At 35.8% G+C, this 20,584-nt stretch overlaps 1 protein-coding gene across 1 annotated transcript; it reads right to left on the reverse strand.

The window, feature by feature from the left end:
* Positions 1–1,637: 1,637 nt before the first annotated feature.
* On the reverse strand, positions 1,638–14,716 carry LOC125654486 (uncharacterized). Its single transcript, XM_048884451.2, has 2 exons — positions 14,354–14,716; positions 1,638–3,529 (listed from the first exon to the last, which is right to left on the reverse strand). The coding sequence occupies exon 2, from the start codon at positions 3,527–3,529 to the stop codon at positions 2,660–2,662; it is 870 nt and encodes a 289-aa protein (XP_048740408.2). The 5' UTR covers positions 14,354–14,716; the 3' UTR covers positions 1,638–2,659.
* Positions 14,717–20,584: the final 5,868 nt, after the last annotated feature.

Consider the following 20,584-nt stretch of genomic DNA (forward strand, 5'->3'; position numbering starts at 1 on the left):
CCGTAATTGAAAAGAGAACTACTTAAACATGCATTTGAATATTCCAAAATGCCATTTTTGGAATGTTGAGGACAAATAAATTCTACTGTGGATTGATGATAAACCAATTACAGAGGCTTACGCGGCTGTAGACAAAGTGTTGAGTGTTTCACGTCTAATAAAATACTGCTACAAATTCCGAAGAAGCAACAAGATCTATTAGAACAATAACAGCAGATTGACCTTTTAACTAAGATGTCACAGTCAACTCAAGGAAACTTGATCGAGGACGGGGCAGAGGTAGAACATACGTTGTGACATGTTTTGAGTTATGAAGCAGAATTTATTCAAAACTTCTACGTGAGAAAAAATCTTTTGCTGTGACCTTCAATGCAACATTTAGATATACATGTATTGACGACGTTTCATCTATTAACAATAATAACTTTCATTCATGTGTCGATCCGACATATCCCTGTGAACTCGAAATAAAAGACACCACAAAGTCGTCCACTTCTGCTTCATACTTAGAGATTTTATTGAAAATAGATATTAACGGCTAACTAAGAACTCAACTTTATGATAAACAGGACGATTTCAGCTCCTCTATTCTCAACTTCCCATATTTATTTTGCAATAATCCATTATCACCTGTATATGGTTTTTATATCTCTCAACTGATTCGATGCACAAGAGCTTGTTCTGTGTATGATCAGTTTTTAAATCGATGCAGGCTACTGACAAACAAGTTGACGGTGCACGGCTTTCAGCGATCTCATTTAAAGTCAGCATTTTGCAAATTCTATGGTCGCTATAACAATCTAGTTTGCCAATACAACCTATCATTGGGTCAAATGCTGTCTGACTTGTTTCATACCGATCGTTAGGCCGTTCTTGGCACACTGATTTTGACTACAGATACCTCCGTTTACCTGATCAAGATATAGGGCCCACGGTGAGTGTGACCGGTCGACAGGGAATGTTTACTCTTAGGCACCTGATCCCACCTCTGGTATATCCAGGGGTCCGTGTTTGCCTCTACTCTATTTTGTTTCGCTTATTATGAGTTATGAGATTGATCACTGTGATAAGAACCTTTCTGAAGAGCAAAGATAAATGTTTGATGCTTGGTTGAAAAACATTCTGATTCATTCTGTAAAGATTATTCCGATTTAGGACAAACCTCATGATCAAACATTCTATCAGGTTGAATGATGAAGTACCTATTCGTGTACCACACAGAAGGATATCACCTAATCAATTGGATGAAGTTAAACAACACGTGCGCAAACTTCTAGAACAAGGAATCATCAGAATAAGCACTAGTCCTTCCGCATCATCTATACTGAGGTATCTGGCCACCGGCGATTGAACCCGGCTGACCGCTACACATGGTACTCAGGGCCGTAGCAGTGAATTTCACTGTATAAGGTAATACCCGAAAAACTTCTGATGACAAGCGCTCAGCGAAGGAACAATCACTGCCTACTTATAAATAGCATGATAATATGAAATTAATCAGCTACAGTACATAAAATTGATTATTCAAATCGGCATAAATAAAATACTAGCAAATTGGCATGGACTGTTAATGACGTTCTCTCTCTCTCTCTCTCTCTCTCTCTCTCTCTCTCTCTCTCAGATAAAGACAATTGGAATTGTATGCTTATCATTTATTTTTGCTATTGTATACTTGAGCGATAATATGTTTACAATGAACTAAATAATATATTCTTTCCAAAAAAAGTACAATGCAGTGAAGTTACAATCGATCATAATTATTTACAAATGTTAGAAGAATTCTGATAATCAGTGTAGGTTTGTACAGTGTAAGGAGGTTACAATTATCATAATCATTCACAAATGTTAGAAAAAATTGACAGTCCATTAAGTTTCAAATTCAAACTTTCGAAGTACAAGTTTTTAAAAAACCGAAATTTACCATATAAAACAATATAAAAGAATACATTTCCTGCAATTCAAGATACAATGAAAAGTTGCAGCCACATTACATGTACAATGCAAATAAATATACAATGTAGTTACTGTATCAAATGTACATTATAATTACAATATTGTATGTACAATTTAATTACTATAATACATGAACAATGTAATTACCGACATGCGGTACGTCCATTTTCATATCCATTTCACATCCCCCGGATCTCACTTCGTTCGCTACCTGACATCCACTTCTGCTATATGGATATATCTACTTGACACCATAGCCACTCACTTCAGAATGGACAATTCAACTACTCATACCTACATCGCACTGCCTTAGAGGACAAGATACTAGTGGGGTGTGTATAATCAGGAGTCGGGCATGGGCATTTATTTTCCTTATGAAGATACATGTATACAATATTGTTAATATTACAATTACATCGTTTGAACTCACAAACTTGCACATTTATGGCTAGTTATAAACAGAACTCTTACAAATCATATCTGCACAAACAAAATGTACATAAAGCATTATATTCTATAGTATTAATCTAGAGAATACTTTCATGAAAAATATAACCAGAGGCTACGAGCGTATAAAAAAATTGCACAAAAAGGTCCAGGATTCATTTTGAAAATAAATGGAAAATCCGAAAGTTCCGCGTTTATGCGATCTTGTGTCTACTGCATGAAGCCGAATTGTGATAAAACAATTTAACATTCAAATGTTTTAGAGAATACCAGGGATGGACTGTAGTTGAACTTGAGTGGAAACTGGTCTGAAGAAAACCCAGGCGACTCGTGTAATAACTATAGATACCATGGCAAAAGCAACGGTGTGACAAAACCCGTACAACAAGGTAATGAACATTCCAAAGCCTGTCATAGGCTTCTGGAACTGCACTTCCTGTTCATGCGCAGGTACCGCAGGATTAGTCTTATTCAACGTTTCCATTTCTAGAATATTTTTCACTGAATGAGTTCGAAGATGCAGAATTCTTAATCCATCCAGTAACCACATCCCCATGAACGGTAAATAATAGAAGATACAAACCAAAATAACAAAGCCCAGAACATTGGCAACATATACCACACACAGAACAATAAAGGCAATGAACGCCGATAGGGCAAATATAACCAAGTTCGCGAGCAAGAAAGAACCCGACATTGAGTATCTACCGGTGTACCGTACAAATCCCGTGAATGACTTCATCAGACCAAGGCACACAGACAACATCGAAAAAAACCAGAATACGGCAAACCCAGAAACCGCTGAGGCTGGCTCTATTGTATTGTACATATTTTTCGTATTTTGTATTGTAATTGATACTAAGAGAAAAACTTCTGAGAACCCCCTCGCTATTTCTAAAAGATTAGAAGGTTTCTTAATGTTCCCCTCGGCTAAAATGGAAATGAACAAAATAAGGTTAAGTAGGATTGTCATTCCTATCACAACCAAGGCCAGTTCAGGTCCATTTTCTCGCGATGGTCGAAAGAGGTCCATAATTTCGTCTGCAATGTATCTTGCTTTATCATCAGCGTTCATTTCGCTGAACGTTTCTGGTGGATTGGGTTTGGGAAGGTCAAAAGCAGAATCCATCTGTAAATGAAAGTAAATCAAGTCAATTTAACAAACAAAAAACCCCACATCAATACGAGGTGTACGAGTATATGTATACCGTCGATAATAGCGTTGATGCATATACATGTACATGTAATTCTTTATTGAGAATATGTTGGTTCCTTTTATTTTGTTTGTTTGTTCAGTTGGAGTTTTTGTTTTTGTTTAGAGGTAAGTTTTTTGGGGTTTTTTTGTTTTTTGTTTTTTGTTTGGCTTCTTTTCTTTTCTTGATGTAGATATCGATGAAAAAATTGGAGGTAAAAAGTTTTCCGCCCAATTTTTCCTTTTACACCTGCATCAAGAAAAGAATTAGAATTTTAATTTCTTATCATTTAATTATGTTTTTGAATATAGTAAAACAAATAGTTTCTCTCATAAAAAAACATTTTCAAATGGCGCGTAGAAATACATGAACGTAACAATGAAAACAAGAGGCTCATGGGTTACATCGCTCAAATGAGTCACCTGCCATTGTTTAGCTGTTGTGATTTATCAAAGAATCTTTCTGATCAATCTTTATTTCCATGAAATTTTTTATCCCCATATTGTGGTATCATGGTATGATATGTAGACCTTGCCATAAGAAATCTATATTACAGAATATGAAAGCTATATCTTAAATAGTTCAGGATATCTTGAATAGGTAAGAGTTTTATTAAAAGTATATAAATCGTCGAGGTCAAGGTCACAAGGTCATGCTTCACAGAATAATAAGGTCTTGTCATAAAGTATCTGCTAGTATATACAAAATATAAAAATCCTACCTTGAATAGTTCAGGAGATATTGAAAAGGTAAGGGATTTTTTTTTATAAGAGGCTCATGGACCACATCGTTCACCTGAGTAACTTTGGCCCACATCTAATTTAGATTTTATATATTCGCATGTAAAACTTTGATCTCTAGTTTGGCCCCAATCTACCCTGGGGCCCATGATTTTTACAAACTTTAATCTGCACAGCGTAAGGAAGCGTTCGTTGTCACATTAAAATCAGTCAATTCGAGTTTATTTTATGCTTGGGGTTTCATTGTTGCATTTAACTTTATCGAACATTCTTTTACCCTGTGTGGCGCCTCGTGAATAAACGGATTTAACTGGACCCTGAAATAGCCAGTCCGTACAATTGCCACAGTCATAAGAGAAGGATTTTTTATACTTCTCTTTCAAGTATAAAAATATTTGAACATGATAAATTATAAATAGAAATATATCAATAACTCTCTCTCTCTCTCTCTCTCTCTCTCTCTCTCTCTCTCAATATAAAGCCGTGATAAATTATAAATAGAAATATCTCAATAACTTATTTATACTTCTTTTACTATTGTTTGATTTCTGATCGTGTAATTTATAATCCATGTGGTATCTCAAACAGAAGCATTTTTTTAACTACTGTACCAGTTTTACGCATGAGCAATATAACCATTATACATGTTGATGTGCTGCGCCAATAAAGAATTATTCATGTTTTTATAAATATAAAGTCACAATAAATCATTAATAGAAAATATCCAATAACTTATGTTTGTTTGGTGGGTTTTTTTTTTATTATTATTGTTTGATTTCTGATTGTTTAATCTATAATACATGTATAAAGATGGAGAGAGAAAATACGATGATAAATTGCATTGTATAGGGGACTTTAGAAATTAAAATATTCTAGGTGCGAGTCAATGCTATCAAAACTCGGGTATACTGGGGCTTTCCTGGAGATCTGAAGACTGCCGGTCATCATTAGCCATGATTGTTATCAAAACATCTTTCTCAGGTAGCTGTAGACCATGGTCTCTGTAAATGTCAATCAACCTAAGCTCTATTGTTAAAAGTTTGATTGACCGGCGGCTTATCATTGATCACGACACAGGTAAAATTTGGGGGCGTTAACTTAAAGTTGGGTCTTTAAGTTTATACCCAAAAGGCGCATGCTAAGGCGATATTGAGCTAGAATATTGGTCCAGCTTCTCTGAGATAAGTTTTTATCTATTGTTATGCCCCCCCCCCCCCCCCCCTTCAAAGAAGAGGGACATGATATTATTCTTTTGCACCTGTCAGTCGGTCGGTAGACCACATGTTGTCCGCTCAAAATCTTGAGACCCATTCACTTGGTCATAATCATATTTCATATGTGGGGTGGTTATGAGTAGAAGAGGACCCCTATGGTTTTTTAGGTCACATGGTCAAAGGCCAAGGGTCAATCTACTCTAGACGTAGGAATATAATGTCCGCCAAATATCTTGAAAACCCTTTACTTGACAGACATCAAACTTGGTACACTGATACATCCTAAGGAGTAGATGACCCCTATTGATTTTGAGGTTACATGGTCAAGGGTCAAACTGGACATAGGAATATACTGACCACTTAATATCTAAAGAAACCTTTGCTTGACAGACATCAAACTTAATACACTGGTACATCTTCAGAAGATGACTCCTATTGATTTTGAGGTCACATGGTCAAAGGTCAAGGGTCAAACTGGACATAGGAATATACTGTCCGCTCAATATCTTGGGAACCCTTTGTCTGACAGACATCAAACTTGGTACACTGGTGCATCCTAGGGGGTAGATGACCCCTATTGAATTTTAGGTCATATGGTCAAAGGTCAATTGTTGAACTGGACATAGTAATATATTGTCTCCTATATTTTAAGAATTATTTGCTTAATTGACACCAAACTTGGTACAATGGTACAGCATAAGGAGTAGATGACCCCATTGATATTTAGGTCACATGGGCAATCCACTCTTGAGATAGGAAGATATTGTCTGCTCAATATTTTGAATTGAAGATAATATCGTCGACTGCCCTATTTCGGTGACTGATCAGAATCGGTGACCTTTTGTTTACGTGTGAGTGTTGTCGTTTCCGGGTGTAGATTGCGTCATCAAGTTCGCCGTAGTGTTTGCAAACATATATAGAGTACGTCTTCAATTTTTCCCCGAAAATGAACTACTAAAAGGGGAGTATGTAAAAATCAACATGAGCACCCCAAAAATATGTCCATTTACTTATTACTTTTTCAAGCAAACCTTCAAATTAATATAGAGTATACCAAAAGTCTAGAATTCCACACTATGTTATTTTATTCATTGACGTTTAGTTGCACATTCCTCCTGTATATACATTTTATCAGTTATAAACTTTGGCAAACCTATATTAACAATGGTCACCGAAATAGGTGACGTCACCGTTTTAGGACCACAAAGTGACATTTTTTTTTGTTACAAAAATATATTCAATTAACGTACCAATGAATTTGGAATTTTTGGATGAAAGTAAAGGAATTTGATTACTTTAAAGGTAGGTGTGTAATTTATTTATTTAATCCAAGTGATTAATGAGAAAATCGCGGTTTATCACTAAGGTCACCAAAACTGGTCAGTCGACGATACTATCAATTAAATGATATGTGTGTATAACCCTTTTAAATTTTTGCATCATTGGGGCATACATGTTTTACAAACATATCTTGTTTTACTATAAACTGCGATTTCAATGGTTAGTCCTAAAATCTCCCAGTTACTAAATTCCTTTTTAATTTGTTTAATTTTGTGAATACTGTTAATGATCTATATTTAAATACCAGTTTAGTATGGTGCTCAGTTAAGGCCCTAAAGTAATAGTTTGTCTACAAATGACGCTGTTGACTCTGTAAATTAAACTTAGTAATTCTGGAATATAACGATACATGTATTTGTATGTTTCTAACATGAAACTAAGTTATGTAATTTAAGTGTTTCGCCACCAGTGCTAAATGTACATTGTCTATAAGTTATATTATTCGTTTATAGATTCTACAGTGACTAGTACCTGTGTGTTGGGTCCTTGAGCTGACCGTAAACCTTTTTTGTGGACAAGGAGACCACTGGCTCTTGTATATGTATGTTTTCGGGAAGGATTCCGAAACAACCCGGAGCTCTGCGTGATATGGACGCACGAGACAGGACCAACTCTCATCATAAATACTGACTGGAAACTATTACCATTATTTCAAATAACTATTATTAAACAGATAACTATTTGAAAACAATTTCTTCAATCTCATTTTTGGGTCGGCCTCTTTCATTTTGTGACATTCATGTAAATGTTTTCTGGCCCAAAGGTTGTTGAGAATATTTTTAAAGATTTTCCCTATATTTTTGTATATGAAAAATTTGATCCCCTATTGTGGCCCCAACTCACCCTCGGGGGCCGTGATGTTTAACAAACTTGGATCCGCACTATGTCAGGAAGCTTTTATGTACATGTAAACTTCTCTGGCCCAATGGTTATAAAGAAGATTTCTAAATATTTTCCCTACATATTTGTATGTAAACATTGATCCCCTATTGTGGCCCTAACCTACCCCGGGGCATGGTTTTTACAAATTTGAATCTGCACTATGACGGGAAGCTTTCATGTAAATTTCAACTCTTCTGGCCAAGTAGTTCTTGAGAAGATTTTAAAAGATTTTCCCTATATATTCGCATGCAAAAGTTTGATCCCCTATTGTGGCTCCAACCTACCCCAGAGGGTCATGTAACAAACTTAAATCTGTACTATGTCAGGAAGCTTTCTTGTAAATTTTGGCTTTTCTACCCCAGTGGTTCTTGAAGAGAAGATTTTAAAATTACCCCACCCTATTTTTGCACGTTTGTGATTATCTCCCCTTTGAAGAAGGCATAACTCTTCATTAATACAAACCTAAAAGCCCTTTACCCAAGGATGCTTTTGCAAAGTTTGGTTGAAATTGACCCAGTGGTTCTGGAGAAGTAGAAAATGTGAAAAGTTTATAGACAGATGAACAGACAGAGGAAGGACAATGGGTGATCAGAAAAGTTCACTTGAGCTTTTAGTTCAGGTGAGCTAAAATGTAGGTCAAACTCCAACTCAGGTGAGCTAAAATGTAGGTCAAACTCCAAAATAAAAATCAAAGACCTGAAGGGCCTAAGGGTCGATTCGCACTTCATTGTCAACTGGAGTAGGTAATCTTCAAGGAGGAAAATAGTAGTAATTAAGGATGAGGGACATCGTGTATGTATGTGTACGTGTGTGCACGCTTCTTTTAGCAGGATTTACTGTACTAACTCTCAGTGTATATTTCTATAGTTTATTCAGCAACTAGACGTAAAAAGCTACTATCAAAACAAAAGAGAAAACAAGAAATGTTTGTCAAACATATATCCCCCATGGTGAAAAATTGAAAAGGGTTATACATATGAATCATTTCATTGATAATAATACCAAGTCAATTCAAGATATTAAGTGGACAATATCTTATGTCCAGAGTCGACTGATTATGTGACCTAAAAATAGATAGGGGTCATCTACTCCTTAGGATGTACCAATGTACCAGGTTTGGTGTCAATCAAGCAACTGATTCTTGAAATATAGAAGACAATATATTACTATGTCTAGTTTGACCCTTAACCTTTGACCAAGTGAACCTAAAATTAATAGGGGTCGTTTACGCCTTAGGATTTACCAGCACATTAAGATTGATGTCTGTCAAGCAAAGGGTTCTCAAGATATTGAGCGGACAGTTTATTCCTATGTACAGTTTGACCCATGAACTTGGACCATGTGACCTCAAAATCAATAGGGGTAATCCACTCCTTATGATGCACCAGTGTTCCAAGTGTGATGTCTGTCAAGCAAAGGGTTCTCAAGATATTGAGTGGACAGTATATTTCTATGTCCAATTTGACCCTTGATCTTTAACCATCTGAACTCCAAATCAATAGGAGTCATCTACTCTTAAGGGTGTGCCAGTGTTCCAAGTCTGATGTCTGTCGAGCAAAGGGTCATTAAGATATTGAATGAAGTATATTCTTATGTCCAGAGTGGAATGACCTTTTGACCTGAAATCACTTAGGGTCCTCTTCTACTCATTACCAATCAACATGTATGGAATACCATTACTATCAAGTGAATGATTGAGCGGACATGTGGTCAAGTGCAAGTAATCCCCCTCTTTTCTTCTTTGAGAGGGGGCAAAGAAATTGTTCACAGAATCTCAAATATAGACACACAAATTTAGAAATATTACTAAATTGGTTTCCGTACTTCGGAAAACGTAGATACTGACATTTTCTCACCAGAGGGCGCGTTACCGCAAGCTTCATAGTGCGACTAGCGCGTGGATTGATTGATTGAATATTGTTTAACGTTACTGTCGATAATATTTCACTCATATGGAGACGTCACCACTGCCGGCGAAGGGCTGCAAAAATTTAGGCCTATGATCGGCGCTTATGGCCATTGAGCAGGGAGGGATTCTTATTGTACCACACCTGCTGTGACACGGGGCCTCGGGTTTTGCGGTCTCATCCGAAGGACCGCCCCATGTAGTCGCCTCTTACGACAAGCAAGGCGTACTGAGTACCTATTCTAACACGGATCCCCACGGGAAAGTAGCGCGTGGAACTCTGGGTAGAGAATCAAATACTGACTGTTACAATGACATTAATGAGCTTCCATACTTTTACCCTTAAAAATGCAATCGGAGTTATACATAATTATATTTACAACACCCGTATTTAACTCAATATAATACGCATATTGCTTACATCCTGTAATCAATTATCATGAAACAGCGAATTAAAATTCATCATCGTGCAATTTTTTTTTTAAACTTTCATGATACTACGATACTGTGACAAGCACTTGATTATGTCAAATCTTTCTCTCTGCACGGCTTTCTGCACGATTTCCATGGGTCTGGGAATATGCGATTACTTTTAACATTCTATTTGCAGTAAACGACTGATGTACAATGTACTTTACCCATCTAAATACGGCAAAATTTCGGAGTGTTATGCTGTTATGTTTGAGTTCTTCATTTAGTACCGATCGATCAAATAATTGGCTTTTATAATTATGATGTTTATAATTACCAATGAGGCCGTTATAATGCACCTTGGTACGGCATTTGTTGCACCTATTACAATACATTGAACACTCGTTTGATAAATTTTGAAGTTTAAACAAAGAAATTATCAAGTCTGTTAAAACTTTATTGCTACAAAATCACGTGCTTTACTGAAATTAAGTTTACCGCTCTGTAGTATGTATATGGACAAGAATGCCGATTAGTCAGAATTGAACATTATATGGACAAGAATGCCGATTAGTCAGAATTGAACATAAGAACTGTGATATGTAATGGTTATATTCTAGCATCCGAGAAGGACCGCCCATCTCTTTGATAATGTGAATTTTACGAGAATACTAGAAGATGACCGACTTGTCACATATTTCAAAAGCTTCTCATTTTACATTTATTGAACCATACATTCAATACAATGGTAGATTGCCATATATAATCGTCGGATGATGCATATGTATATAAAATTTAATACGCTTTACCCGTAAAACAGCAAAACGTAACGAAAATTGATTATCCCTGTCAGTATCAATCACATATTGGTGGCTTCATAAATAATTTTTCAGGAATTTAATTCTATACATGTATTTGTACAAATGTTTCAAGAAAACATGTATAACACAAAATTTCTTCAGTGATGCTCAACCGAAATTTTTGAAATCCGAAATAACAGTTAACTTGTAGGCCCTAAGAGCTATTTAAGGGAAAAACAGAGTGCCAAAAAAGTGGAGTCAGATTCGTCTAATACCTACGAAATAGCTTTCTCATCCGTACTTGTCCATTGATGTAAATACTACCTTAAATGGCATATGCAAATAACTTGACAATCGGAAGTTGAAACTTCGGTCATCAAACATGGCGCATGAATATGAATCGAGAAATTGGAATATATCGAAATTGTTAAAAACGGTAGAATAGAGCCTCACAAATCGTAAGTTGCAGGTTGGAAATTTATATATTGACTAAGAAACAGAATATCATTTTATTTACGTAAAGAAAGTCAGCAAATGTTTAGAATGATCGAAAATGTTGCGAGAGTGAATCACTCCCGCATTTGCACCATTACGGAGATCCTAAGGAGTTGTAGCCATCTCCCCTCCCCCCAAAATAAAATAAAATAAAAAATCGGGAGAGGGCTACATTATTGCAGCTAATATTTACCATGCTTTATCAACCTCAGAAAATTAACCAAGATATTTACTTTCTTTACTATAAAATATTTACTTACACTATTTGTTTCATGTTTACCGGTGAATCTATTATTTATACACACGTCACAAGTTCAATAAACAAATACAATTGCCGGTGACACTGTATTCATGCGCAATATATATGTATTCATGCGCAATATATATGTATTCATGCGCAATATATATGTAGTTTCTTTAAACGTATTGAGGGGACTCATTTAAATTACGTTGTTATAAAACAAAATTCAACATATGGTATGTGTTAAAAACAATGAGGCTATTCTCAAAAAAAAAAAAGGAAATAAAATTTTTGAAGATCTTTATGCACGGGATTTATTTGCTCCGGTGTAAGAATAACCAGAAAAGTTTGTGAGCCGCTAAAAATCTTTTTTATTAAAGTAGGTCAAACTTTCGGGTCAAGGTCACTAGATCACACATCAGTGCATCACATAAAAGGTCTTTCTGTTAAAAATGTATCTACAAAATATGAAAGCCCGAACTTAAATAGTTCAAGAGATATTTTTAAAGATATCCCCCATATATCAACATAAAACACTTTGATCCCCCATTGTGACCACACTCTACCCCCGGGGACCATAAATTGCACTAACTTGGGAGCTACTTCATTTCAGGAACCTTTCATGTAAATTTGAATTTTTCTGGCCCAGTGGTTCTTGAGAAGAAAAGTTTTAAAGATTTTTCCTATATACTCAAATGTAAAAATTTGATCCCCTATTTTGGCCCCACCTACCCCTAGGGGTCATGATTTGAACAAACTTGAAACTGCACTATGTCAGGAAGCTGTCGTGTAAATGCGGTTCTTGAGAAGATTTTTCATATCCATTAGCGCATATAAAACTTTGATCCCTTATTGTGGCCCCACCCTACCCCGGGGGATGTGATTTTAACAAAATTGAATCTTCATTATATCATGAGGTTTTCATATAAATTTGAATTGTTCTAAGCTATTGGTTCTTGAGAAGATTTCTAAAGATTATCCTTATATACATGTACTTGCATGTAAAACTTTGATCCCCTATTGTGACCCCAACCTACCCCCGGGGGATATGATTTGAACAAACTTGAATCTGCACTTTGTCGGAGAGCTTTCACGTAAATTTGAACTTTTCTGACCCATTGGCTCTAGAGAAGAAGATTTTGAAAAATTTCTCTTATATACTCGCATGTAAAACTTTGATCCCCAATTGTGGCCCCACCCTACCCTCGGGGTCCATGACTTGAACAAACTTGAATCTGCACTTTGTCAGGAAGCTTTCTTGTAAATGGGAACTTTTTCTGGTCCAGAGGTTCATGAGAAGATTTTTAAATTGGTCCACCCTATTTTTGCATTTTTGTAATTATTTCCCATTTGAAGGGGCATGACCCTTCATTTGAACAAGCTTGAATTCCCTTCACCCATGGATGATGTGTACCAAGTTTGATTGAAATTGTCCCAGTGGTTCTGGAGAAGAAGATGAAAATGTGAAAAGTTTACAAACAGACGACGGACAACGGATGATTAGAATAGCTCCCTTGAGTTTTCAACTCAGGTGAGCGAAACATGGCTGTGTGTTCAGGTCAGGTAAAGTTACTGTGAAGAATTAAATGGATTAGACGCATATCAAAGGTGCAATAGTTAAAAGCTGAATTAGAGAACAAGCGGTGGCTGGATGTATACTGCATTGTGTTGGAGACGTTGAACGCTGGTTGTGTCGTGGGAATATTCGAACGGTGGAATGCGACTCGGCTCCATTTCAGTATCAGGTAAAAAGCTTAACACATCTTCATCTAAATCGCCCTCGGTGTGGCTGGATGTATACTGCATTGTGTTGGAGACGTTGAACGCTGGTTGTGTCGTGGGAATATTCGAACGGTGGAATGCGACTCGGCTCCATTTCAGTATCAGGTAAAAAGCTTAACACATCTTCATCTAAATCGCCCTCGGTGTGCTCCATATCACACAGTTCAATTTCATAAATATCTCCAAGGTCAAAAGTCGCCGCTCTCCGTCATGTTTTTGAATTCGTAAGGTAAAGCAGACGATATATAAACCGGGAACTAATGTATATCTGTGTCATCACCAGGACTGTGTGTTGTTTCTTTAAATCAATTTTGTATTCTAGAGAAAAGCAGTCGCGCGCGCTTAGTGCAGATGAACTCCCAGACGAATTAACATCTGAGTCGAAACATCGGTCGAAGCATAAACCGTCACCGACTCCGGCATGTACACGTTTTCCAGAATCAAAACATGAATGCTTGCGAAGAAAAGTCGATGAAGGCTATGCCTCTCGACTTCTCAAAAGAGAATAGAAGTGAACCCGGAATTGTACCCGTATTAGGTTCAAAATTTACGCGTTTTATTTTGAAAATTAAAAAAAAATCTCATCTTATCCGTCATATTTCTTTCAGAGAGCATATTTTACTTTACCCATATTATCTATACCCCAAATGCGATTTTGAATGCTTTTCTAGCTGGACTCGACCAGTGCATATCTCCGATAGTAATGAAAAACAAATAAAAATCACGTTTTAATTAAAACATCATGCATTGCTCAAAATACAAATCTGCTCAAATAAAAGAATACTCAAAACTTAAGTTTGAGAGATTTTTTCGAGAAATCCAAGCCTAAAAGTTTAGATGAAAATACGAAAAAAACGCTTTTCTTGCATACTTGTACATTTTACAGTTTATCATGAAATATGTCACGTTTAAAACTGACCGTAAAATTGTCCGTAGATAAAATATTACCTCTACAACTGATGTATCCGTCCCCAGAACTTGTTGATTATTTCTTCTTCACCTAAACTGTGTATTTAGTTTGCATTACTTGTACATCACAAACATCTTTCCCATGATTAAATGGCCTATTTCAATATTGCAGTGGCATGAATGGCATGAAGATTATTTTACCCCACATTCTGTGCTTGCACAATCGGAAGGCCTCGGGAACCAAGCTAACCACGCATGAGAGCACAGATGACATTGTAAAGAGGTCATTGGCATCATGAATGATGGCTACAGTCATCCTCGTGATATTCTCTAATAGCTAGGTAATCGCTGCAATATACACTAAATAGTTTGGCATTTCATTAAACTTGAAGATAATTGAACGTTTTCCTGTGAAATATATTGTTATAGTAATACGGTGGCATATTTCTGTCTAAATCCTTTCATATTCAAACATAAACACACAATTCTTTCTAAAAAATTTCATTTACTGTAGTAATTTTAAATTACAAAAAATTAAGAAGGATTTGTGTTTTGAGGATGTTTCCGAAACCTCCTCAACCGGAACATGATTTGAAATTGTTTTTAAATTCTAACTGGAATAAAATACCATATGGTGATGGGAGCTTTCTGGAGACAATGCATGTACGGTAAAGACAGATTTCTGGAGACAATGCACGTTACAGAGTACATATTTCTGTATCAGACCAGGTTAAGGAATAACACGTGTATTGACCCAATTCTTGCGGAGACTGTAAGGAAGGTACATGAATCTGCCACTCTGAATGTGGACTCGTCCGATAACGATCACAAAACTATCTATACACATAAGAGACATACAGGTGGATATATGTCTCTGATACATGTATTTCACTTAATTTCTGTTAACCTTAAAAATCAAATTCTTTAATAAGTAATCATGATTGTGAAAGTTTAATGAACGATGTTGAAAATATTGATGTGGCCACTGAACATTTTACTTTAACAATTTTGAAGGATGTGCGCCCTCGTGTCAAGCCGTGGTACGACTTGATCTGTATTGCGAAATGAGATAATTTACGAGAAAGCATTAAAAAATTACCCAGACTGGGCTAAATATACACCTGTTCGCAAAAGAGTCAACAATATGGAAAAATATGTCATGACTAACTATTATGCCAATATTGAGTGCGCATTGAACAGTTGAATGAAGGTTGTAGTAGCTGTTAACTATATTGATTTGTTCCATGTTAAAGCAACAAATGAAATTCCTCCTCTGCATTACACAGGACACAGATCGTCAAGATTAGCCTTTTCTGATGGCGATTAATAAGTATTTTTCAACAATTTCTAATATAGATACTACAACTCACACATTACCCGATTTATATTATTTGTGTAAAGAAAACATGTCTACCACTTATTTGCCGACACGGGGGCCTCCGTGGGCGTGGGTTCGAATTCCGCTTGCACCGGTAAGTGAGAAAGTTTCCCAGTTTTCTTTCGGAAGGTGGGTGGTCTCTTCCAAGGTATATTGTATCTGTGTTCTCTCTTCTACCAATAAAAACTGGGCACCACCAGATAACTGAAAAATTGTTGAGTGTGGCGGTAAAACATCTTTAGAGAAACAATCAATCAATATATGCTAACACTATTTTATTATTGCCCGTTAATAAGCCTATTGGCCCAGATATTATAAGTCACCGAATGTTAAAGTACACATCGCATGTTACTACATTTATTTTGATATATATATATATATATATATATATATATATATATATATACATTTATTTATTTATTTTCTACCTCAGTGCCCTCGTCCGAAAATAAATATTTTCTTGACTGTTTGATAATAAAACATAACAGAAAAAGTGAATAGGTTGGTTGCGATCGTTACATGTACAAGATGGCTTTTAATAAGCGAACATCAAATCGACAAAGCTGAAAAATCACTAATAAAAGCATATGAATTCAAAACTGAAAATGGGCTGGGTGGGAGTGAAGGCTATGGCACAGAAATACAAAAGCGACCTCTGTTGCTTGTAACGAACCTCGTACTGTCCGAACACTGACCAGTAGTAGTATATATACTAAGCGCAAAGGCGCTCGTTCATGATCGAGCTCAAAAACCTGCTTAAATGTATTTACGGAAAATAACGAAAAATGACGAAATGTAAAACGTAAAGAACTGTATTTATTTTCTAAGAGTTTAGTAAATACAATATGCAAATATAATACACATGTATATGCAGGATCCAATTGTTCTGAATGTTTCATGTCTAAAGCAGGAATGTTAGAATAATTATATAAATGAAAATAATTGTACTATATGAATAAAAAGTTAAAGAAAGCATGATTTGTTGACTTGATTACAGGGGCACAAAGGGACAGTGCCTGTTAACAGTATGGTAATAAATTGTTGTACCAGGCTGTTGGTCTTGTAATCCCAGTAAACAAGACAGCTTACAAGTGTAAAACATGAAGAAAAAAGAAACTGTGTACAATGCAATGAGATGCAATACTTGTAGTATTATATTCCACTGTTCAAAATCATCTTATTAATTTGGATGAGGATATTTTCATCCTCATTGGTCATTAGCCCTGTCCATCTTTACAAAATTCTTAAATGATTTATCTGTCATCTGATATAAAATGATCACTGTTCGTTATCTTCGCCTTTCTGATATATGACTGCACGAGAATAAAAAATGTTTTTCATCATCCACTGAATTGTTGTTGGATGAAAGGTGAAGATAAGAACAGTGATCTATCTCATAACTCCTATACATGTAAGCAATTACAAAATAGAGAGTTGGGCAAACACGGACCCCTGGATATACCAGAGGTGGGATAAGGTGCCTAGGAGGAGTATGCATTCCCTGTCGACCGGTCACACCCGCCGTGAGCTCTATATCTTGATCAGGTAAACGGAGTTATCCGTAACCAAAATTGGTGTGTCAAGAATGGCCTAACAATCGGTATGAAAAAAGTCAGAAAGCATTTGACCCAATGATACATGTAGGTTGTATTGGCAAACTAGATTGTTATAATGACCATATAATTTGCGAAATGCTGACTTTAAACGAGACTGTTGAAACCCTTGCACCATCAACTTGTATGTCAGTAGCCTGTCTTGATCTAAAAACTGGTCATTCGCAGAACAAGCTCTTCCGTATCGAATCAGTTGAGAGATATAAACACGATATGTAGATAATGGAATATTGCTACATAAATATGGGAAGTTGACAATGGAGAAGCTGAAATCATCCCGTTTATCATATCTAAGTATGAAGCAGAAGTGGATAACTCTGTGGAGCTTTTTATTTCGAGTTTACAGAGATATATCGAATCGACAGATACCGGTGTAACCGTGGTGGCGGTCGCTGGTGCTCAGGGTCGCTCTTAATAGAATATATAGGGAAAAGAACGACTCGGATCACCGGCTTCTGCGCATGCGTGGTATTTAACTCGAAGCGGTGCCCTACTGGTTTTAAATCATAGTAATAATAAACCCCCTTCTCAGTTTTCTGTTTCGTATGCACATCATAACTTGAAAGATACAAAAACGAATAAACAACTTGAAAACAATAGCTGTTTATTCAAAGCATATTTACAATAGTGTTATCTCCATAACAATTCCTAAGTCATCTTTTATATTTTAATCACATGACAACAGGTGTGAACAAGGCACAGCTAGACGCCTTAAACTTGGATTAACGTGCAGGTGTAAACAATTACCTGTAAATAAAATAACACCAGGTTATTCTACCGTGACCAACCTTCGTAATCATAAGTACAAATACCACTCGCCCAATTTACGAACAATACGTAGGCACATATTCAACATTGTTTTATTATTTATTTATCTATTTTGCATAGTATGTTTCTTCTCTCACCCTCTTTTATTTCAAATATATTTTCTGATTATCTGAATTCAAATTATCTCCGATATGCGAACAACCACACATCTACTGTATACAACTTGGAAGTTTACTTTGGGTGTTTTTGTACAAAAGTGGAAGACTTTCCTATTACGAGATAATTCTTTTTGTGTTAAAATTTAACCAACTAGACTCTATATACATGTACATATAGCAGGATCGTGTATAGGAACCAGCAGGCATTAGGGATCGTGCCATCCTTCTTATTCCCAAAAAAACCCATAAGACAACAAAACTAACGTCTGGCGGCTTTTTTCTTCTTTATTTACCTAATATCTATTTATTTATTTTCAAGGTCAACGTATATCTGTTCACTTATGCCCCAACTATAATTGCTTACAAAGGACACGTTTCAGTTTCACGAAATTAGTCAAAATAGGATTCATGTTTGGTATACGGACAAAAAGTCACAGGATAAACGTCACTGGACAGAAAGTCACAAAATATGTAGAAAAGTCACAAAAATGACTTAGCAAATGAGACCCCATATATACTTTTAAGAGAATAATAACAGGTGGTACCCAAATGCTCACCAAAGCTGTTGTTCAGACACCAGACATTTCTTACAGTGGATAGGAGGTACAAGGGAATACATGTCATCATTATTGATGTTTGTTTTGCCACATTTAGCACCTTCAGTTCATTATTAAATGTTCATTATCAGATAATAAGAAAGGAAAAATCATTAACTTGTTTATATATCAATTATTATATGATAGTTCACTTACTTCTTGTTTTGACAATGATCTGGAGTGAAAGGAAGCCAACCATAATTCTGTCATCAGATTTTATTTTGACAATCATTACATGTAATATGTAGTATACTAAACCAAATGATCATATCAAGCTTATTTCATCGAAATAAGAAATCTCTCTTTTTAAAAATCAAAATGATATTTTACAATAAATATGATAAAAGGAATAACAATTTTATAATTATTATCAAAATCTCATAGAAAATATAAAGTTTGCATATATATTTTCTTAAACTTTACAAAAAGAACAGATATGTTTTCAAATATATATAAAAAATCAATAGTTTTTTATTTTCTTATAAACTGTGACTTTTTGTCCTATGACATTTTGTTCTACTATCATAAAATTCTAATTGTGACTTGGTCTTATTTTCTTATAAAATTGTGACTTTTTGTCCTGTGACATTTTGTCCTACTTTCATAAAATTTCTTATTGTAACTTTTTGCCCATGGACATATTGGCCGTGTCTTTTTGTAATTTGTAAAGCTGTAAATGGTTTGAAAGGTACATAATTTCAGCACAATGTATATATTAATTATGACTTTAAAAGTTGAAATATTTTCATGATCCTGGTTCTAATTAGGAACATTTATTTGAATTATTTTTTATATATCATAAAATTACAATTTTCTTATATCAAATTCATGACAAGGAACTACGTAAAAATGAGCAGTACTTTAAGTGAATCTCATTCTTTGCAGTCAGCCAATAATATGATAGGACTGGCTTCACGAGTATGTACAAAAGCCACGGTATCGACGTCCAGTTGTTTAATATCATCATGAAAGCTGCTGTCTTTGGATCGTCTTTTGTCTCGCGTCTCGGAAGATCTACCGAAGCAGACCCGAGAATAAAATATTTTGGAGTTGGTGGCATGACAGCAAAGGAGCCAAATCAAACCTGCCTGCAAAACCTGCTTCAGTATTCCCCTGATCGAGTTTTCATTCATCTCGGTGGAAACGACATTAGCGTTGACGGACAACCTAGGAATGTGGCTGAAAACGTCCTACAACTGGTGCAGGTCCTAGAAGACAGCGGAGTTGGAACTGTTCTCGTGGGACAGATTCTAGACAGGGGTGGTACTTTCAAGAAGAGCCCTGGTCTGACAAGGGATATCTTCAGGAGGAAGAGGAACAGGATTAACACAATTCTGCGAGCAAAGCTCGGAAAAAGATTTATTTTACTTCGACTGAAATATCCCCAGGACTTTGCGGCTGATGGTGTTCATATTTCCCAGGGAAACCTATGGAAATATGCCGCACAGATAAGGAGAGCTCTTCTGACAAAGTAAAGCTCGAGAAGAAAACCGGCCCTTTTAAGGGCCACAGAAATATTTCGAAAAGATGCCTCAAATAACATACATTCAGAGAGACGAAATCTTTTTAAGAGTCGAAACATATACTCCCTAATTACCAGCATACAGCCTCACCGAACTTTCTATCAAACACATAAAAATCCACAAATCATTTGTTTTCAGTCTTTATGGTCCGAAATATACGTATAAAATTGGCATATCTTTTTTTTACAAAAATAGCCAAAGTAGAAATGTAATTGAATAATTATTTTGAATTAA

The sequence above is a fragment of the Ostrea edulis genome, chromosome 1 (genome assembly GCF_947568905.1).
Source record: "Ostrea edulis chromosome 1, xbOstEdul1.1, whole genome shotgun sequence".
In the NCBI taxonomy this organism is placed as follows: domain Eukaryota; kingdom Metazoa; phylum Mollusca; class Bivalvia; order Ostreida; family Ostreidae; genus Ostrea; species Ostrea edulis.